The 23,537-nt window shown below is 36.8% G+C and overlaps 1 protein-coding gene across 1 annotated transcript in view; it reads right to left on the bottom strand.

Annotated features, from left to right (window-relative positions):
- The window catches only part of LRMDA (leucine rich melanocyte differentiation associated), a 636,729-nt gene that overhangs the window by 250,340 nt on the left and 362,852 nt on the right, over positions 1 to 23,537 (bottom strand). The window contains exons 6-7 of the mRNA XM_031061803.1: positions 16,242 to 16,368; positions 5,278 to 5,417 (exon numbers count right to left, since the gene is read on the bottom strand). Coding sequence (XP_030917663.1) covers positions 5,278 to 5,417; positions 16,242 to 16,368 — 267 coding nt within the window. The remainder of the gene's footprint in view (positions 1 to 5,277; positions 5,418 to 16,241; positions 16,369 to 23,537) is intronic.

The following is a 23,537-nucleotide window of genomic DNA, read 5'->3' as shown; positions in this document are numbered from 1 at the left end:
AATTTTGTAAGAACTAGATTCTCTATAGTATTCCAGTTTGTACTATAATTAACAAAAACTGGAACATAAAACTGTACTATACGCATCAATATTTAATTTAAAAAAAAAACTGCTGCGAAAAATTGAGAAACATCTGCCCACAAGAATGCAGAAGTATCCAGCCCTACCTGTATCATACCAGCTCTGTTTCAGAAAGTGTTTACTTTCATTTTTCTGTGCTATTATATTTCCTTTCCCTCACAATCGCAGAACATAAAAAATATGCCTACTTCAAACTTTGAAGGACTGATTATGCTCTCAGTTATATTATTATAAACTTAAAAAAATAAGTAATCTACTAAGCATTTAAATGGGGAAAGACAAAATAAAAGAAATCAGAAGAATTGAAACATGTTTATGACAGTGAACTAGTGTCATAAACACTATGTTCTGTGATTGTTTCTTCTGCACCCCCAAAAAATGTACCCTTCTACCTCCAAACAGCATACAGCTGGCTACAGAATTTCCTCTCTAACAAAAACATTTGTTAAATACACTGATAAGGAAGACAGGTCATAAACTTAAACCAGCATCTTCCAGAAGAGAGGCCAGGATGTTGGCATGAAGTTTGTTAGAGGATCACATGAGACCCTGAGCAGCCTTGGCACTGTTTGGTGATGACCACGTAATTCTGAGGGGCTTGCAAGTCACACAGAAATCCACACCACTTCCAAATATTTTGACACACTCTGCTCTTCTTCAGTGTAACAAACAACTCTGTGAATTAGAAAAATCTTTCTTTATATATGTAACAGTAATTATAGTTTTGCCTCAATGTACTGCGTTAGTACAGACAAATTGGGTATTATGGACCTTGATTTATTCAGCTGAACAAAAACATGGTAATTGTTCTTGCTCATGAACCCTTCCAGGGGCTAGTCTCAGATGGACCTTGTGTGGCCAGTTGATGTTCAAGCACACTTTTCCTCCCAGGTACTGGTGAGATGACAAGGCTTCACTCAAACACTGAAGTAGCACAGGTTCATAGATTATACAGATGTTAAGGAATATCCTAATCATCTAATTAAGTTCATAAAGAACATATAAAGAATGACCACAGATTTCAATCCCTCCTGCTTAAAGAAAGCCTCAGCAGTAAGTTCACTGGTCCTCATCATTATATATTAGCATTATTTTCATTACAGAGTGAGGACTTCTAGTCTGCTACTACTTATTGAATATATATATTTATGTCACCATCCAAATGCAAGACTATTTAAAATAAAAAAGCAAATTCTGTAGCAATTTTTTAAAAAAAGAAATAAAACAAAACTACAATAAAACAAAATGAAACTGCAAGAACACCGAAAATGCTAGAAGACCCATAATTTCTCACAATCAAAACTGTGGGATGGGAATAGCTGATTTAGCTTGAAAAGTTAATCCATACAAAACACATGCACTTCCTTTCTTGCTGTTATATCTTAAGAGAACTTCATAAGGTTATCATCATTTGCTCCCCCAGCCAAAGATAGCATATCTAGTACATGTAGTTTTAAGCTAATTTAAAATAAACTCCAGCATTTGTTTCCACTTGCCCTTGTTTCCATGTCAACAGCATTTCATGAATGCATCATTCCAGGAAATGTCAATAAGGAGCAAAGAAGAATGAACAAGCCCTGAAAACTTCACACATGGAATGAATTCTTCACAATCATATCGCTTTAATGAAAATAGGTGAGGTCACCTGCAGAATTCACAAATGCTTTGTAATACATTGTGACCCAGATGATTTTTCACAGTTCACTAACACCACGTTTGAAGTTTTGTCTGCAAACAATACACCCACAGGACTGACCAACTGTGAGTACAACAGAAGCAACCAGCAATTACTGTGTTGACTTCTGCTACTTTGATCTCTGGGTCATGACCTTTGTTTTCCTGCAATCTTCAAAGCAGAGATTGGAGACTAGGTTATTTTAGAGGACACTGTTTTGCAACCTATTTTTCTGTGTTTCTTGCTTCCTATTGTAGCCAAAAGCTTTTAAATTTTCCTATCACCATTACATACTAGATATTCTGCTTTCCCTTGCCCTTATCACCAAAATATACCTTTGCAAAATATTAACCCAAATATAGAAAGCTTCAAAAATAAGATAAAGAGAACTTAAAGATTATTTTTACTAGTAAGAAACTAAAGCCATTTTCACAATGATGGAAAAAAACCCCATGAGTCTTTAAAATGAACCAAACAGGTTTGCTTATAAAAATATCACAGAAGGGAACTTTCCATTTTCATTTCTTTGTCCAAGGAAAAATTCCAATAACCCAGAGATTTTTTTCATCAATTTGTTCTCCTACACATTTTAAATGTAAGAAGGAATAGCAGGGATGGCAAAAAAAACTTTTCTTCTTCCTTAAAAAAAATCTTATTCAAAAGTTGCTGTAGTTTTTAGACAAAAAATAACTACTTTGAGAAAAAAACCCACAATAATATTTCAGCATAAAATGTAGTTTTAATGTAAGACTAGAAAAGAGCTCTAGTAATGAAATTATAGGAGTGGTATAGCAATGGATCACCTAAAGGACTAGATCATCATTTCTTGACCAAAAGCATAATTTGTATATTCGTCAAGTATTTTTGATAAAACCTAATATTTTTAAAGTAAATAATATTACTTTTAACCTCTGTTTTTATGATCACTGTGAATTACTGGACCGTGAATTTTTTAAAAAATTATTTTCCACATTTTTTAACATTAAGATTTTGGGGGGTTAACAGATCTTTTCAGTTTGTTGGAATTAAAAGATTAAGTAAAGCTTTGATTTCTAGCACCTTTCTCTTTCTGGTTGAGGAATTAAATAGCCTGAACTCTAATTGAACTCAGTAGGAACAAAATTAAAGCTCAATGAAAAATGAAGCTCTGGTTCCAATGGTCAGTGCAAAAATTTACAAAAAGAAGTTCCCATTCAGAACAAAACAAAGCTAGTTGTACTTATGGAGAAGCACAATGTTTGCATAATTCAAGTTTTTACATAATTCAACTTCACATGAATGTAATCTTTTGATGGTTTCTGATAAAATTCTAAAAAAAAATCTTAGGGAAAAAAAAAGCTATTTCAAACCATGAAAAATGCTGAATCTGGAAGACAAAAGTTGTGTTCAAGATGCTTCAGAATGCATATCGAAAACTCCAGATTAGCCACTCAGAGTGAAATTAGAGGAGTACTTGTAATCAGTTCCATCATGTAGGTGATATATATTCCCCTAAAGATAGGCAAATAGATCAATTGATTGATCCATGGTTTTGGGTTTTGAATCTAATACTGTCTAGCAAATACATTTCATATAACGTAACAAATAATAATGGAAAAGGATCAGGAAGCTTTCATTATAGCACCAGAATCATAAATCATTCAACTAATTAGAAGCCCATTCTTCTTTCTTAAAATTACTTCAATCAGCCTAGTTTATATGGAAAAAAACACCCAGGATTTTGAAAAATTGAGAGGAAAGAAAATGGAAGCAATGTTGCAGTTTCCAACAAATATATAAGTAGAATCCTTTCACATTTTGACATCGTGGTTTACCACGATGTGACCTGAAACTACCTTGACCTCTCTGAAATCAACATTTTTGCATTGAAATGAAACAAGGGATGTGGTTGTTTTGATGTATGGCTCTGTGACATATTATAAATATTACATCACATAACCACAGAGGATGTCAATCAATAAGGAATTTTTTCAGCGAGCACTAAGTGAACCATGGGTTCTTGCCTCTGAATGGCTCCTTTAACATACTACTTTTGCTTAAATGATTAATAGGAGACATATTGTCAGAAAACATACTTAAAGTGAAAAACAGTAAACTGTAGAAATATCATTCATTTTTTAAGCAATTTTCTAGAGCACATGTCACATAAATTTACATAGAGACAGCACTATTACAGTCTTGTAAGCTGGATAGTAGGCATACCTTCCACTTAAGTGTGAAAGCAATGTGAAAATATTTTATTTAACCTAGGCTGCTCTACTCCATGAAAACCAAAATGCTAAGCTGGATTCAAAAGTGGAATCATTAAAAGGTGAAAATGTGACAACCTAGAAATCCTTCTCAAAAATTTGAAACAAACTAAAAAGTATATGTGCACACCTGGGACAGTTGTGCTGCTGTTTAACCTTCACCATTTCTGAATGCAACAAATTCAGGCCCATAAATTCCCCATAAAACTGCTTTTAGTCTCCTCAACTTTGTATTGTTTAATCCTAACTCCTAGAGCACAGATTGGATTACATGGAGATAAGTTATATAACAAACTCTGAACACTGTGGATGATGCTAACAAAAAGCAAGCTCAGGCTCTGCAAGGCAAGGTGACCAGCACTGCTGGGCTCTGACTCGCCTCCAAACGCCCTTCGGAGCCAACGTGAAGAGTGCCAGCACACAAGGACTGAAATAATGCCTCAGGTGGTAGCAAGGAAAAACACATCTAATGTCTCTTTTTTCCTGCATAATCAATGGCTTACTTGTCTTAAGGTTGTAGCTCTGAAAATTACATCACTTAGCAGACATTCCGGAAGTTATGGGTCTATATTCATAACCATCATCAGTTACAAGTATTTCTGGGGTTTATTTAAATAATACTTACACATTTTAGCAACATTTCAGTTGGACTTTTGGTATTTTATCAAGTCTCCATATTAAATTTCAGATGACCTTTCGTGTAATCTAGCTCACTGACATTACATTATAAAGATAGTTTGGGGTTTTTTTATCGGAATGTAACTGCTCTGAGTGAAGGAGCACAATATAGGAGGAATCATTTATTCTGTGTTAATAGTGGCTTGATAACTACAGCAGAAGCAACTTAGCACCATATCAAACATGAGCAGAAGGCAAGGCAACTGGCTATCTCAGTGGAGTGATCTTTTTTCTTTTTTTTATTGCCTTTCATCCTTAGTGTATGCAAACCTTGCCTTATCTTGGCCTTAAAGAAGGAAGTGCCTTGAGTAGGGGTATGTGAATACTGACATTCAGGAAATCCTGTGCACACCTGCTCAACTCAGACATGTGCTATACAGCACTGAAATTTTTCTTGAAACAGGGTTCCTGAGTATGATCTCACTGAAATGGGGGCTACTCAAATTCCCAGGTGTTTCATGGCAGAACATTACAATGCTTTCAGAATAGAGTAGATGTTTGTTTGAGACTCTGGGTTGACTTTATTTAAATATTTTTCCAGTAGTAAAACAAAAACTTTCATGCTTTATCACATCTACAAATGAAAACACTAACCTGTATCTCTGGTAGTCATCTTCGTCCTTTTCTTTGCAGACCAGTTCATTTGGGCAAGCAATGTTTCCAAGCAAACTGAGATACTGTAGGGAGGGCACAACTTCAGCCAAATGGTCCAAAAGGCTTTCTAATTCTGTTATGTGTCAAAGGTAGTGGGTTAAGGCTTCAATGACATTAATGAAAAAAGCATTTGGAGTTGCATCACTGCTGATTTAAACATACATTTCAATAACTGACAATCAAATTTAGTATGGCATTCAGGAAAATGTCACATTAATTGTTCCAAGGGCAAACAGGGATAAACTTCAGTCAGTTTTTTGGCAGGGAATGAAAGAATTGGGCTGTTTTGTCATTCTTTTCTCCGCCTTTCTTTCCTAGGTGGTTCACTACAAAACATTAAAACTTTGACAAAATGATGGATGCTGTGTGGTAAAATGGCTAGCAATTGCTGGAGCCATGAAACTTTTCCAGCATGGAAACAAACAGTTAGTTTCACAGCACATTCATCACTAATATATTCAGTCCACTGGAAAATGAGTTAAAAAAAAAAAAAAAAGAAGAAAAAGAAAAAAGTCAAACCACAACAACCCAGGTTCACTCCCAGCATATAAACGCTTTGAGTGTCACAGCAACACATTTGTAACTACTCAATTAGGAAATGCCAATTAATGCTTTACTAAGTGCAACTTAAAGACTTCAGTGTTACAAATACTTTATATGTGAAGTTTTAAAGTCTTGTAAAGCATAAACTTTTTCATTAAAAGAGCCTCTTATTTTGATGCTCATGAGGCTTTCTAACTTAACTGTATTTCTCAGAACATAAATAAGAAGGGTACACCTTCATTATTGTAAACCTGAATAAAACAAACAAGCAAGCAAAGGTTAAACTGTCTTTAACCACAGCAGTACTGGAAATCGCATGTTAGGATTAAGCCTAACAACAATATTCAACCATTTGCACCTCAATTTGTTAATTCATCAAATAACTATTTTGTTGTTATGCTCTAGTATGACAATCTCTAAGACTTGAAATATACATCTAATTTACTTCAATTTATATACAAAGATATCAGTGTGATTCTCAAAAAATATGCCATGCATGTGTGTGTGAAAACTTTCCAATATTTAAAGATCAACTGACTTAAACAAGAGTAATAATTATGCAAAACCATTAAAGGATATTTCATTGCTCTGTTTTTATTCCTTCCTGCTGTTAGAGACAAACTATTGTTTTAAATCCTCAGTTCACTTTTGTTGCTATTATTTATACTTGATTTATGTGTTTCTGTTATCTTTGTTATTTTTAGCTGATGGAATTTACTTTATTTCTTCACCCCAATATCTTAAGGGCAACAGAAGCAACACAGAAGGGAGAAAACAGCTTCATTGTTAAAAATGTGGTCCATGTTTTGTAAGCCTGAAATTTTAGTTTATTTCCAAACACACAGGAAGACCATGCCAACAATTACTAATCCTAATATATTAAAATCAATGTATCTACGCTCATAGTCAGTGTTCTGTTCCATAAAATCTAAGGAGTCATACTTAAATATATTGTATGAGTCAGGAAAATGAAGGTTTGAAATAAGATCAACTAATTAATTGAAAAGATAGGAATGCTAACTTTTAATTTGGCTAAACCACAATACAGAATGTTTTATACTAGTAATTAATCCACCAAACCCCAAGAAAAAATAACCTTTTTTAGCACCATATGATTTGTTAGCTAGGATGAATTACCAATCCAAACTTGTTGCTCATTTTCATACCTGGACCTTAAGCTCACACATAAACTGTTTCATGGCTCTTTCAGGAAGCATGTGACTGTGATGGGAAACTCACAAACTGTTTTTCCACACATGTTCAAGTGTGGAAAAGGCTTTTTAAAAGTTTCCGAAGGCTGTTAGAGAAGTGCTTGAACCTGGCACCCTCCCTCAGCCAGGAGCAACACTTAATTTCTCCCAGCATTGCTTAAGTTGCAAAAAGGCTCCCTGAGAGAAATAGTTTATTATTACAAAAGACAGTTATTGCCATAACAGCAATCACACACAGGAGGTTAGCTATTGCAAAGCTTTGATTGTATCTGGTAATTTCCTATCAAAAGGAAAAAAAAGCCCATAAAAATAACACCCCAACAACCACAACAACAAACAAAACCAAGTCATTCAAAATGCTTGCTTCTTTTATGAAGGAAACATGCAGGACTTTTGCTTCTCAGTTCAGCAGAGCTATTTCTTCTGTAAGAGCTGTTCTCTCCAGAAGTTTGCTGAATGTGGAGCATGACATGTATTCTAACTCCCATCTGAACATGCAGCCTTCAAGGCAAATGCAAAATGTATTTAAAAATGTAATGAAAAGCAGTGTCAGCTTAGATACGCACAAAGTGTAAGACTACACCTCAAAAGCCTATGGAAAGCAAAAGAGAGAGACACCATATTCACCAAGAATTTTAGGTAAATAACAGGAGTTGATAAGCTGCATTTCAAAAATCTAAATCTCCCAAATTTAGAAGTTAGTGTCTATATTCTAATATCTTATGTCTAAACCCTGAGCATTTATTTTCAGATGCAAAAACACCCCTTAAAAAGTATCTCATACAAGAGAAGTAGCAGTTATATAATAAATAAAATAATTAATTTTTCTCTTCTTTAGGACTTCGATATCTTTTTTTTATCCCCCTTAAAAACAAAATGCAAGGTCCAGATTGATTTTCCAAGAAGTCCTATTCACCTAACACCACAGTTATTTTTTACAAAGCATGTACAAAAAACCCCCCAAAAAACTATATCCTGTTAAAATTCTCATGATGAAGTATTTCTCAGAGATGACTCATAAGTCATGGTGCACTTCTAGTGTAGCGTTCAGTTAATTAGCATGTCAAATATTTATTTAAATCATGATACTGCAACTATATGATGCCACCAAAAGCATTATGTCTTTCTAAAACAATGCTAGGAAAATATGGAGAGAGAAAATCAAAGCAAATCTGAAATTTTATTGCCAGCTTCCTTTTTATGGTTTATTGTTGCAGTCCAAGCATTGCCATATTGGTGCAATCAGAGCCAAAGAGCTGCAAAACCCTGCTGTGCCACTTCTAAGACCAATTTCAGCTCCATTCTCTCCAAAAAAGAAAACCCACAATTAAATCCATGGACAGCGCTAGTGAAAATGTATTTATTTATCTAGAGCTCTGTAAAAATAGCTCTGGACTGATCTGTCTAAAGTCAGTGTCTCTGATCACCAGGTGAATTTGTAAGTGTGATGCCAACACTTACACTATAGTCTACTGTTGCGGTGCGGTCTTTTCACATTTCGGTTCAAGTTATAATTTATAGTAGTTCTGTATTTAGTTAGTAGGTTCCACTTCCCCTATGTTCAGTTACAAATGGTTCTGTCTGGGCTCTTTTTCCCGCCAGTGCCCTGTCACTCCTTTCGGTTGCTTGGTAACTGGCCCAGCCCCTTTAAGTCAATCATTTAATCCCTCCTCAGTTTCCTTGGTTACTCTGTCAACCCCTCCCCTGTTGCCTCGGCAACCTCAGTGCCAGTCACTCTCTGTCCCCACCTCGGTCCTAGAACCTTCCATTCCGGGCAGGAGTGATTGGCCTAGGGGTTGCTGCCCCTCCCCAACGAACTCCTCATTGGCCCCTGTTTTCTGTCAAGTATTCTGTTCTGTTACATGACTGGCCAAGGCGTGGGTTGCACCGCCCCTCCATGAGTCTTTATAACCTCTGTTTTTCGCCGCCCACATTGCAGTTCCTTGCGGCCTTTCCCCTCTCTCGAATAAATTCAAACCCTGCTGTCTGGCTTCTTTTCTTTCCTGCGCGTTCAGCTGGAAGCTTTTCCTGCCCCAACGGCCACGGGTGAAGCTCCTCTACCTCCGCCGTAGGGAGTCACCTTGGGAGCGGCCGGCCGGAGCCTGACTCTGCCTGGAGCCGCTGCTCCGCCGCTTCCCCAGCCAGGCTGCTGGTGTGTTGGGAGCTAGCCGGAGATCAAGGACTGGCACTCCAGCAGTCTACTGTTTGAAAAATGGTTTAAAGTACTGCTGTTGTGATAATTAAAGAGCCTTAGTGTAGTAATCCATCTCGTAATTCAAGTGCCATCATTACCAGTCTATTAATGCTTCTCTTTCTAACAGACATCAAACAAAAAACTGTAACAATTAAAATCTTAAAATCATCAGCTCTACAGCTCAAAAGCTATAATATTCTCAGGAATTATACAACAGTGGTTCCCTCCAAAAATGTAACTTGGTCTTCAGGAACAATAAACAGAAATACACTGAACATACTTTCAAATTTCATCCAAAAGACTACTAGTTTTAAATTAGGAAAGCATTTAAAAGAACTGGGTATCTCTCACAGATAAATTTTTTAAAGCCTCTTCAGACTGTTACAATGTACGTACCACACATGCATATTTATACTGTTCACAAGCAGACATACACACCAAACGTATCTTACAAATAGGCATGTTCTGACTTGCCTGTTTTCACCCTCTCTCTCATACTCAATACCACTGTTTCTGAGGTTCTCTCAAAGGCAGAAAGAACAAGCAAAAGCCTAAAGCAAATGTTGTGTCTTCTGTCTCTGCCTAAGAATTAACTGTCTGTGCAAGCTTGTAGCATTTTCATTCATTTATTTTGCAGAAAATCTTGTAGCCTGGACTAAAATTCTAGTGGCTAGCCAGGACTTCGTCCCCTTTCAAACCATTCAAAGATTAGTTCCCAGGGAATATTACATTTGCACAAGGACAAAGTTGTGAACTCTTGAGTGGATAGTGCCACTTGACTTAGTTATAGGAGAACTTCGCAAGGAGGGACTCATTTTGATGCTAAGCTGTGTCTTTTGACAGCAAGCATAGCAAAATACTATTCTAAACTTCTAAGAGGTTGAGTGGATTCACACAGAAACTACTGCATGACATCTTATGAGTTCCTCTATTCCAGACTTCTGTGTTGTTCTATATTCTTTAGCTATGTCTTTTCTGTATATTTCCAGGGCAGAGACACTGCATGGACCCTCTATGGAGAGTAATACAAGGATCAGATGCTTTAGGTACTGAACACTAATGCTGGCCATCCCCAAACACCAGAGCATTTCTTCCTTCCTTACCAGTATTATTGGTATAACCATATTCACACTTGTTCTTGGGAAAAACTGCTGGTCAAACCCATGCAGAAGCATAATCTATGCTAAGTTTCCAAATTAACTTATTCTGTCTAAACAAACTTATACATTTCCTATGTCACCATACAATTACTTTTTACATATAGTTTGACATATGCAAGAGAATCTGGAATTTCTTTCTGTTGCCTTTTTGTCTACTAGCAATTCTTTCTACTAGTCACACACTCAAATACAGAAAAGTAACCACTCTTGTTCTCTCTCGCAGTGCTTTCCAAGTTGCTCCACCATTATCTTTCAAAAAGTCATTCCACTTCCCCAAAAGAGTTGCAGGAGAACTTCCCATGTTAATGAATTTCATTGACTATAGCTTTTGGAAGGTCTTGGAAGCAAGGAGATACAGTAAAGAGCAATCAGCATACATTCAATATATTTCTGAAATATGTACATGAGAATATCAGGGATATCATGCAGAATTCCAGATCATCACATAGAAAGTCCCAAAACTGTCATTCAAAAGTTTTCTGCCAACTAATCATCTGTCATGCAGTTGCTGCAATCAATCTCACATTAAAACAGCTGAATGACACCTCTACCAGAGTCATAAAGGAGCAAGATACCTATACTTATTCCCAGCTGAAACATTTGCTTCAATTAAATTTATCACAAACATGATGTAGCAATCACAAGCTGTTCCACACACAAATAGCCTTGAATCAGAAGTTACCAATTCTGCTCTGAATGCATTATGAAAAGATCTTTGCCACCTGAACGCTTTTCCATTAGAATGTGCTAGGTCTTCAAGGTTGGATAACCACAGAAATAGCTTGCAATATGCAAGTATACATCTCCCTCTTCTCTGTGTGCAATAGGATGTCACACACAGTCATTTGTATGCCACATTCTGGCTTGAACCCTGTCTGGTAGGGAGATAGGACCTCGAGATAAGGCCTTGCTCACTGACTTTGAAACCACTTTGCTCAAGAAGAAAAAGGTGCAGAGTGGATGGTAATTAACTAAGTCCATATATCTCATGGAGAGCTTCCTGCATACTGAATATTTGGGAAAAAAATCCCATTCTGCCTACTGGAGCAGCATTAGTTTTCTTTATGTAGCTGGAGTTGCCAGTGCTCTTAAAGGCATTTTAGAATCCCCATGGTTCCAAGGCTGCAGATTTGAAGACTACGTTTCAATGTTATTAAGTAACAAAGCATCACAAAGACAAAACTAAAGTAGCAGATCACTGTTTTTAAAAAAGTTCTGATATATGCCGCTCAACTCCTGCAAGCACTGCTGTAGAACAGCATAAGGAATCACCTGGACTGTGGACTACTACTCTCTTCCACAGATGTATGGAAGGTGCACACAAGACTACTTCTCTCCTCCATGATGGCCTTCACATGACTTAATTTTTACTTCAGGGAAAGAATCTAGAATAATCTTCTTTTCTAAAAGAAAGATTCTTGGCTCATTAGGTACAGAAGTTCTCTAACAAGCCACACAGATTTCACTAAATCCACAGTTGTTGTGTGGAGAACTCAGAAGCCTGTGTAGGAAGAGTTCTGTACCACTTCAGTTGTCTGTTTAGAGGGAATGGGGAACGAAGCATAATAGGAGAAATTTTGTATCTTTAAAGTATTCACTCAATCTAAACATCAAGTCTTCAGCAGTTAATATAATGAGGTTCTGGTCAGACTGGGACTTCTGTGTCTTCAGGCACTTGAGGACAATTTAGGAACAAGCACAGAGGCAAAATAAATTACAATCTATAGTTTTGGTGATAAGCAAATCTGTAAATATTAGAGATTATTATGAGACCTGTGTGAAGACAAATTATTCCAGAAGTACTTACTGGTATGTCATTCAGGTGAGGTACTTAATATATGCTGCTTTCAAAGACTCAAGAACATATAATATTTAAATCTGAATCGGCTCCTCTTGCCATAAGAAATGTACATACTATTATGGACATTCTGCCTGGTTCTAGATTTCCCATGGTATGAAATATTTTGTTTTTTCCCTAAACCTTTCAAAACCTAGAAATATATTCAGTTATAAAACCACAGAATATGTTAGTTTGAAGGGAGCCACCAGAATGACTAAATTGAACTCCTGACCTTGCACAGGACATCCCCAAGAGTCACACCCAGTGTCTGAGAGCACTGTCCAATTGCTCCATGAGCTCTGTCAGGCTGGTGCTGTGACCATTGCCCTGGGGAGCTGTTCCAGTGCCCAGCTCAGGCCATTCCCTCAGGCCCTGTCACTGACACCCCAGAGCAGAGATCAGTGCCTGCCCATTGTCTTCCCCTCAGAGGAAGCTGTAACTGCAGTGAGGTCTGCCCTCAGTCTCCTCCTGTCCAGGCTGAACAGACCAAGGGACTTGGGCTGCCATTCAGCTTCCTCTCAAGCCCTTCACCAGCCTCATGGCCCTCCTCCCTCTGTGCTACATTTACATTCAACACCTTTTTCTCGAGAAATTTTAGTACCAGCTCCTCAAAAGTATATAGAATGTATGTTAAGTATACAGCTTACTGGACTAAGGAGAGAAATGAAGTTTTACTACAAAGATCTGGTTCATTATCAGACTTGTCTGTTTAGAAATGAAGCAGTGAACAGCTTCTAATTTTCAGCATACAGGCATGTGTGTATATATATATGTACATAATATATACATATATTTGATAAACTATCTTTTGATAGTTTGTCAAATTTTGAAGCTGCCCTTTTGAGTAGTTTTGACAAATAATATAAAGATTGAAATGTAAAGGAAATTGAAAAGTCCATACTATATTGTTCCATACTGATCCAGATCAGCACAGTGAAAAGGCACAAATCCTCACACTGCTATAGCACCCACAGAGAAATAAATCTATTTAGAAGTTTCCTGACTGATTCGTAGTATCTAGTCAACACACTTAAAAGGAGAAATGAGGCATCCCATTACAAGAATAGAGACTGCAGTCATAAGTCCTTCTCCAAAAGCAGCTTCCCATCTACCCCATCCATCCTGATCTGCACTGCTTTCTGCTGTCCACTGTGTGTGAGAAAAAAACTAAGATATGTTTCCCAAAGCAAATCAGACTTTTAAAAAAACCCCATACTATATACATGAAATAAAGCATGTTAGATACATAATCCAACACTGCACAGTGTTGACGACTCTCCTTTAGGTATTTCTGTTTTATAGACTGTATTTTAAAAGATTGTAAACAGATTATACATTACAGAAAAGTTGAGCAATAAGACATTTTTTTGATTGTTATATTTTAATTTGTTTCTTCCACTTGTAGCAGAAAAATTGGTAGTGGCCTGACTGTAACTGAAATAGGCAACCAGAAGAAAAAGATACCAGGTGATTGTTCTTAGTCTTTGCCTGATTTAGAGATAAGCTTTCACATTTGTACAGTATCCAGACATTATGTTAGGAGGGCCCAAATGTTATTTACACATGCAATGCCACATAATAAGTGAACCATGCAAAAGGAGTAGAAAGCTCTTATCAGAACTATCAAAACAGGATGTGGATCAAAATGAAGCCAGAATAAAAGGAGAGAAGAGTACAGTTATATTAAGAGATACTCAGGAAAGCTCTCATATGTGTTCTAAAGTTTACATGCTAATCCAATTTTCAAAGGGGTCAGTCTGGCTTTTTGTTTATTATCATCTCTCTCTCACTCTCTCTCTGTATATATTTATGCATACATGGCAATATTGCACCCACTGAAGTTTTATTTTAGACCAGTATTATTTGCTCAATTGTCCTTTATATAGGGCTACTGTCGTATACTGAACAATCTTTTCTGTAATGTATTTCATTATCCTATTAAATGTACATTTTTTTCTTAACATTTTTTGAAGAATTCTATAGAGAAATAATTCATTAAAGGAAGTGATTTAAGTTCAAATAAGACCTTTTTCAAACACAGCATTAACATGGAGGAGAGGAATCTGGAAGGTCTCTGTGCTTCTGTAGACTGATGTATCCTCCCTACAAGAGATGACTGCTCCCCAGGGCTCAGGATGTTAATGATGGACAGAAGTTAATTAATTTTTCTTCTCTGGCCAGTTTGTATACAATAGGTGTTGCACAACTATTTCTGCAACTCCTCTATTAAGTTATTTGTAGCACACTACAAAATGCATATATTCTTTCTACAACCTGGGTACCTCAATATTCTCAAAGCTCTAACTTCATAGTTTTTAGATTAAATTAAAAAAAATCCCAGGACACATCAAATCCTTCTTGTCATGTTATCATTGACTTTGAGAGCTTACTGACTTGATAATACTATTCTAGTCTGTCTGTAGGACCAGCAGAAACTCTCACTACTAAAAGATTACTACTGACAGGATAAATTTTTTCCCTCTGATTTTGTTCACTGAGTTAGTATCAGTACCTCTGCCCTCTTTTTGGGAAGTGTGAAACTCCTCCAGGACTGCTGCCCATAGGACAAACATACTTACGTGCTTTTTGGTCTTATGGCCACAGTCACACTTCATGGTTTGTAAGTGGCATCACCACAACAAAAATGTCCTTGCACATTCTTCACGAGTTTAGATTTTACCATTGCAGCAAACGACAAAACAATAAAACCAGTTACTCAAATCCAACCCATAATACCCTGTATTAACCATAAATCTAGCCAAATACCTAGTACAGTAATGATTGTTACTGTTCAGGAGACAGTCTTGGCAAATTTCCATGGCTCCAAGAAAGAAAGTTACTCTGCTGATTTTTATTTATTTATAGACTCAAAAATAAGTGCAGAAATGGTAGAACCTGCAGTTATTTTTATTCCCCTCAGTAGGAGGATTTTACTTTAGTAGGAGGTAAATTGCTCTCGGTTTACATTGTCTGCAATAAAAGCCTGCAGTTGAGCAGTCTTGTCCTCACACTGCAATTACAAGGCCAGGGCTTTGGCGGGCTGTGCCCTAAGACTCTGCAGGCCTCCGCTGGCCTTCTGGCCACAGTTTGATCACCCTTCACTTTTCCAAAATCATACATTACACATCTTCAAATCTCCAGATGAGTCAAAGTCTGAGAAAATAATCGAGACTACGTGCATAGACTTTGCAGATAATTAGTTTTTACAGACCATTATCCGTAAGCCTACAGACGAGGGGCTCTGATTCAGCAGAGTATTTAGACAAATGTTGACATATTTATTCTTAATAAATAGAAATAGGCACTAACTTTAGGCATATGGAGAAGTGACTGATTGGTTACAACTGGACTTAGTCATACATCAAAAGACTTTACTGCATTAAGACCTTGATTTGAAAAGCATTTTATGGGAATTTATACAGAACTGGAATACCAAGAAGAGAGCGACATGCTTTTACAGCTGCAGTTGCATAGCAGCTAGCCAATTGTGCATATTACCAGTTTCATGAAAATAGAGAAAATCATTAAAATTATTATACGGGTTTAAGTAATTTTATCTTACTTTACTTTAATGCTTTAAGAGCTATTTAAAGTATTAAAACCTGAGAGCGTTTCACTGCACGCTCTATTCCACTAGAGGTCAGCCTGCAACAGAACCCCAAGCAAACACAGGAACTGCTGCACACGGGTAGCACTGACATTATTTTCTTTCTCTATTTTATCTATTAGAAAGATTTCTTCAGAGCCATAACTTAGATCTCTCACTAAAATGGAGCAACAGGAAGATATAATGGTGCATTTCATTTATGAATGACCTGTAATAAATTACTATGAAGTATTCCAGGTGCCAAACGAGAGAATGCTTTGTCGGCACATGAACTATATTTCACATACTTTAATTTGGCTGACACATAAAACTCATTTGACATTTTGCAGGTATTTCTTTGAAAGGATATTTGGTTCTTGTTGAGCGTTAAGGTATGGAGGTGGGGTAACCTGGGTAACAGAAGGTCATTTCCAAGTAGATTGTTGTCCAAGATCAGTTCTTCCAAGTAACTGAATGTTTTCAGTCCTTCTAGTGACCTGCAAACGACAAAGGCAACAGGAAAAATGATACTCCACTAAATCAGGGAGGCCATTATGAGCTGAAATAAATATTTTAACCTTCCCTTTCAGGAGTGGGAATAGTTTTGGTTTGGGCCTGTCAGAAGAGTGAATGACAAGCATTAGTGGCAAGGGGAGTGCTGGCACTGCAACACATCCTTCACATGCTGGCAGGATGAAGGATGCGGGTCACTTAGTGAGTAGCCAGGATCCAAAACAAAAGGCTTCAGATATGGGGCCTGCAGGATGAATTTGTCAATGTCTTGTGCCTTCAGGCACCCAGCCTCGCCTGACCCTAACCTCCATTCCCAAGATAAATAACTCTGTCACAGTTCACCTTCATTCCCTGGACACAAATTTAAGTTGTCATCCATCATTTCTGCCAAGAAATATCATGCCCTGCTAACAATAATAAATACAACTTCAAGTATCATTTCTTAGTAGTTACCTTACATGCAATATTAGGAAATGTAGAAAGAATTTTCCCCCCTTTTTATTAACCTCCTAATTAGCTTCTTGAGTTCATGTAAACAAAATAAAATGTTCTCTGCAAAATAAAATGCAGAATTACTCCTGACAGAAAAGGCCTTTGCTTTCTTCCTTCTTGGAACTTACTGTCCCACTGTCAAGCCACAGGTCACACTGCAGAGAGCAGCTTTAAAAAGGAGCATTTTACAACATGGTAGTGAAGATGATTGCTTGTAAATAAACAAGGTTCTGGAAGCATTCATTCCTCTCACAGCAAAGTACCAAAAAAAACCCCCAAAAACTAAAAAAGAACATTTCATTACCTTGTTAAGGCATCTATTCCAAGCCTGACTCTTAATGCTTGCTCATTCCAACAGTAAAAAACTCCCTACATATTAATCAACTAAGACACATGATATACAAAGATATACAAAGCATAGGCACAGGCATGCATTCACAGCTCATTCACCTACCAGACACCTAAAGATATGCTGAGATTGCATGACTTGACAGCTGATCTACTATGCCTACCAGTGGGAAGATCATCACTGTATCTCCTGGCTGTTTTATAGAATGCGATGAAGAAGGGAGATGCAGGTTATACTACTTATTCAGCTTCCAATGACATTTATACTGAGGGGATTTCCTCACCCTCCCCCCAGTTTTTGGCAAAGATCGAAGTACAGCCAAGGTCCCTGTTAGAATGTTCCACAGATACAATTACTGGAGGAAAACACAAGTATTATTAGAAAAGGCAATGTAACATTCATCTGTGCAGTGAAAACAAGATACTGCTTTTGTAGCTAGACCATACAGACCACTTACAGATCACACTAAGACAGCTCAAGCAACCGAAGAAACCAAGTGTGTGACCTTTACACTGGGCACTGCACACTGAACCACGAATATTCAAGTAACATTTTTTCAACACTGCAGCAGTGTATTTCAGTCCAAGGATTCCAAAGTCTGTTGACTTGAAAGGGAGGGGAAACTATCACTTATGCCATTTTGACGCTCAGCAGCTGGACATGAAAAAATTTGCCACCTATACCCTTATGGCATTTCTATATCGTTACAGTGCATTGATACTACAATTTCTGAAGCTGAAAAAGTAAAGGCCTCTATATTACATTTTACTGAAATAATCACCACAGTAACAATCACACGTTTTGCATGTGCCTTTAGCCAACAGTTTTGGGAAAAAACCTCAATTCAGCCTACATAAACTGTTCACCAATAAGAGTTGTTCTAGCATGCTGCACTGAGCTAGCTGTTTCAGCAAAAGGTCACAACAGACTCGGTTTTGCCAAAGTCAAGATTCGAGGAGAAAGCAGCAAACATCTTAGACAGTGCTTTCCACCAAGTACCTTTAAAAGGCAGAAAAACTCGGAGGAAGTAGCAGTGAGTTTATCAAGCTGTTATGAGTTTTCATTTCAGCTTGACAAACCTAGTTTAGCAAATTCCCCTTAAATACTCTTTATTGTATAAATAGTGGATTATTTCCAAACCTCACATTTCAATGTATGACTTTGACTTGCCAAAAGAGTTCAGAGAAGGCCACCTCCTTGTCAGCACCACAGAGCCTTATGGGATGTTAATAGGTCCTTTGTGAAAAACACTGCTTGGGCTCTGGTCAGTGTCAGCATCAAAATACACATTGTTCTTGAGTTATGTTATGCAAATATAATACTCCTATCATGAGAATCAGCAAATGGTTGGCAACTGGCAAGGAGAAGAAAGCGCACATCCAAAACTGCTGCAGGGGAGGCATAAAACAAAATGACAAGCCATGAAGTGGGACAAAAGGCCTTGAAACACTAGAGGGAGTTGCCTATTGAAACAGCCTTTCTTTCACAACCCTGGGCTGAACACAAGGGCACTAGTTTCATAGATGGGCAGAGAAAATTGTGCGCAAATCTCCTTACACCTGTCTGGTTTTGATAATTTTTGCCATGTAATGTTATTAGCTGCTCAGTTAAAAAGGAGCCATGTTACACAGGGGGTTGCTTATAATTGCTGTTTTCATGTCATCAGAGCAGTGTGCACTTGGTGATTTAATCACCTAAATTCAGAGTCCGGGGAGATGGGAGGGGTTGCCACAGTACAGAGAGAGGGTGTAGCCATTAATATAAATTTACAGCCATGTGTTGTTTTGCTATTCATGGAAATTTTTTTTCATCTTAAACTTCTGTTTAAGAAAAGCACCAAAACAAAAATGGTTAAGATGTGGCAAAGAAATAAAAAAGGAAAAAATGTGTTTGCCATCATTCAGTGTTACTACCTACTGAATTCTATGCAACAGTCTCTACCATCATAATATATTAGGAAATATTGCCCAGCAGTTGTACTCCAAAGTGTAAAAGTTTTAAGTACAATCCACACAACTGGTTTTATGGTACAGTACAAACTTCAGCAAGTTCCATAACTTCCACGAGCCTCACTTTCCCATCTGCAGATGGGGAATAAGAAAGGATTGCAATTGTAAATTGGTACAGAGAAAGTATTTTTAAGAATCTGAGACAGAAATCGGTACAAAATACTGTCATTTTTATTTTTAATGAGGTTGAGCAAGTAATATTAATGTACTCTAAGTATTTCCTTATGAGCCCATTACAAAAGAGGAGAGGAATGCCTATGTATACACAACAGAGGAAGAAGGGCACAAGCAACCTAAGGGATGAATATAAAAAGAGGGAAATCCCCTAAGAAAGAGAACCAGTCTAAAGTTAAATCTGTACTGTTTTCTCATAGTTCACAGCATAAAAAAATGTCTCCCCATGTTAGAATACTAAAACAAACACACAATCTCACCACAACAATGCAACCAGCACTGAAGGGCTGGTGGCAAGTAGCTGTTTCCCTTACTTTCAAAAGGCTAATAAACATCACTAAGGTGGATTGCATGTTGCTTGTCCCTGCTCTAATGTCATGAAAGCTGCCCATTATCTCACCCACAGGTACCGTCTCAGTTACCTCATTGCAGGGCTCACACTCTGCTCCCAGAGGAGAGCAAGTGTTGCCAAGAGATTTCCACTGCAATTTTCAAAGTCACATCAAACCGACAAAACATCACAACGTATTCAGTGCCGCCTCATTCAAACAGAAAAAACTTTAAGTTTCCACTGTAATTAACCCTATCCTCGTTAAGATAATTATGATCAAGCTCCCTGTCACAGCTAATATCACAGCATCATTGCCTATGGCTCACGCTTTGCCCTCATTAGCTTACAAAAACACTGCGCTAAACAGGAAACTGACTCCCTCTGCAAAACGACTTAAGATGCTCTGTAAGTAGACAGTAAATAATCATTTAGAATATAAAGGTCTCAGAAATGTCATTTTATCCCAGTCCTTTGGCTAATCAGTATGATTTCTTCCAGCTTTCTTTTCCATAATTCATTCATGGTTTATAACAAAGTTTTAATCATAAAGGAATGTCATGACAGAGGTTTTTTTTTTTTTTATGTATGTGTATGCATGGTAATTGTCAACTACACTATTTCATGTGATCCCTCTGGCCTGACAGGGATTTGGTTACAATGAAAGTAAAGAGCAACTTCATTTTGGAAATATTTGACAATGAAAATACGAGATTTCATAAATGAAAAAAAGCAGAAGCCTTACAAGCAATAGACAAAACTTGGTACTCTGCAGTTGTCCTTGTTCAGAAAAACAAGCTGCTCAGAAGCATATGCTGCAAAAGAAGAGTTGCTCACATTTTATCCCACCCCTTCATTAATAAGACAGCTGCCTCATACCTAATTGACTTTTTCCTCCTGTTTAACAGGAAAAGAGAGAGCAGTTAACAATATGCAAATGAGAGAGTTTAGGTTTAGCCTTGAAATTGATTTGCACATTGTTGACAGGAGATAGCCATTAGCAGAAGTTAAAGATGGAGCTGTTACAAAACAAGAGCTTTTTAAAATACCTTTTCCTTACCTTTAATGTTTTAACAGATTACAGGAGAGCAGAATCAACATGAGAACCCTACTACTAGATAATTTCAGTATTTAAATAGAAATGCAATTCCAATTTCTCCAGCACCTGCCAGCCAAGGACTACAAAGCATTTTTTTGCAAAACATTAATGAATTACTTTTCAAAAACCTGCTGAGCTTAAAATTCCATTTTGTAGTAAAGCAGAGAGAGGTTAAGTGACTAACAGAAGGTGACCTCCAGCAATTTTCCCAGAGACAAGAAATAACACCCAGAACTCCTGACTTCTAGAGTCCTTTGACTTAACCTCACCAAAACTAAACAAAGCACAATAAAAAAATGGGGAGATATGTATATCTATATATATAGATAGATATATATAGAGAGAAGAAAAATAAATCAGGTGGAGAAAATACAAGTAAAGAATAAAAAAATGGCCTCTACAGTATTCAACAATAAAAGATTTTTTTTTTTTTTTTGCCAATCTACTTAGTGATTTTACAGTTTCCTGCACAATAATAGAACCAAAAAGAAAACAGAATGACGCATTTAATGGACAGCTCGGACATGACTTCTGGACCAAGACACAACACACACACTCGCAACAAAGCACGCAAGTGACAGTAAAGACCCTCCAGGATCCAAAATTTGTAAAGCAAGAAATGCTTTGTTTTGTCTAATATCAGAAGAAATGTTAGTATTTTGCAGACTATCTAGAGGTAGCATTTTGCATCACTTCCATCTTTCTGTTGGTAGATGGAAAATATCTGCAAGCAACTATTAGGGTAAAACTTGAGGCACAGCTGTGAATATGATCGGCAAAAGAGAAATTAAAATATACTAACAAGCAGCATCATCAAATACCTGTGAAAAAGATCTCCAAAAGAAAAGATTAAACTTCTGTTATGAATTGGAGCTACATTAAGTTTCTGAATCTTTTCAAATAAAGGCTGTATTTACTTCTTCCAGACATACAAGAAAATAAACAGCATTCCCTCAATTTTTCCCTTTTCTCATACCCTGAAGCATACAAGACTATGTGAGACACTCTATTACCAATAAAGCCTGGGATGAAACATCTTTCACAATGATCTTAAACCAGAGTGATGTAAGCACATTGAAATGTTGGGGATTCACAAAAACTCAGACCATTCATTTGTTCTTTTATAGTCTTGTTCTAAGTCTTACACAGCAAATTCTATTGTCTAAAAAAGGAGGTCCAAACTTCTAAAGCCTTAGAAGCACCACTCACCTCCAAGAAAACCCAAACAAAACTAGAGTCAATAAACAGTCAAAAAGAGATGAGGTCTCCTGAATTCTAGATGTTACATTTACAATATTTCACAAACATTCCTACCAATTATAAAACAGAAATGCAGATATTTCTTGAGAGAGGGATTTTGCTAATAAGCAGCAGTTCCTCAAATGATGGCATGGTCTGCAAAGCAATAATGCAGATTCATCTCATCCATCTGTAGAAGCCCAGTTACTTACAACTCCTTACAGGCAGCAAGAAAAGATGGGCACTCCCAGAAGGTGAACCAGACCTTCAGGTGAGGCTCAATGAAGCACATCTGTTTGGGAAGGATGAACAGAGTCTGTTTGTCAGAAATCTTGCCATGAAATTAAGTGAAACTGCAACATTAAGGTAAAAAGCTCGAAGAGCAGTGTCCCATAGGAGTGGATTATTTACCTGGTGAAATAAACTACAAATCCCAATTACAGCTTTCAGGGGCTCACAAAAAGGTATTACAGTCAACCATTCAGTTGTTCAACCACCATTCTCTCACACCTAGACTCTACTAAAATTATTAAAAAAAAAATCAAACCACAAACAGCAACAACCACCAAAACATAAAAAACCTTCAATAAAACAAACAACCAACCAACGAAGCAAAAGAGATAAATTAGCAACCAAACTGACTGTGGTGGGGTTCAATTTCTTTTCTAATGAATCTCTTCAAGTTTCAGATTTCACTGTGTGTATTTAATGCACAAACTCAAAAGAATAACCCATTAATACACCTCAAACTTTATCCTTCACGTTAGACTGCTTTTTGCTTAAGTTTTTATATTACATCTTTGGGATTAAACATGCCAAGATTTTATATGTACTACTGTTACAATTTTGTTTAAATTTAAATAAAATGACAATCAGTGTACTATAGCCTGTGGGAAGGCAGTTTTCACATAAGCTATATAAAATATTTCAAAATAATACAAAATGGATTGGAAAATGAGTTCTTAGTCATCTAGTCATCAAACAAGTATCATATAAGAAAATACAGTTTGCAAAACAGTGCAAAAAATTACCAAGCAGAGAGAAAGTGACTGTATATATTCATAGCTTATCAATGGGCATTTTGGAAAAAACACCACTAATAGTTCATTTATGCATCACTTCCCTAAAATTCCTAAGTACAGACTTAAACATCCTTCTGCTAAAAATTATTACAACTGTTTGATGAAGAATAGCAATGAGTTAAGAGAAAAAACTTGAATGAAAGATTCTTGCTTTGTCTTTATCCCCAATCTTAACATGGAATTCAATCTTAATAAAACAAATGGCATTAAAAAATCCTAATGAAACAAATGGCATTTAAAAAATAAAGGCAACACTGCCATTTCCTGAACTTGAAAGAATTCAATGAAGTATTAGTGATTAAAAATAGCAAAAGAATAACCATGGTTTACAAAATGTTTAAAAAACAAACAATCTGTTTAAAAAAATCAAACAAACAAAAA

The sequence above is a fragment of the Geospiza fortis genome, unplaced genomic scaffold (genome assembly GCF_000277835.1).
Source record: "Geospiza fortis unplaced genomic scaffold, GeoFor_1.0 scaffold130, whole genome shotgun sequence".
NCBI lineage: Eukaryota > Metazoa > Chordata > Aves > Passeriformes > Thraupidae > Geospiza > Geospiza fortis.
Note: the sequence above shows the minus strand (reverse complement) of the source record. Positions and strands in the feature narration are given on the sequence as shown.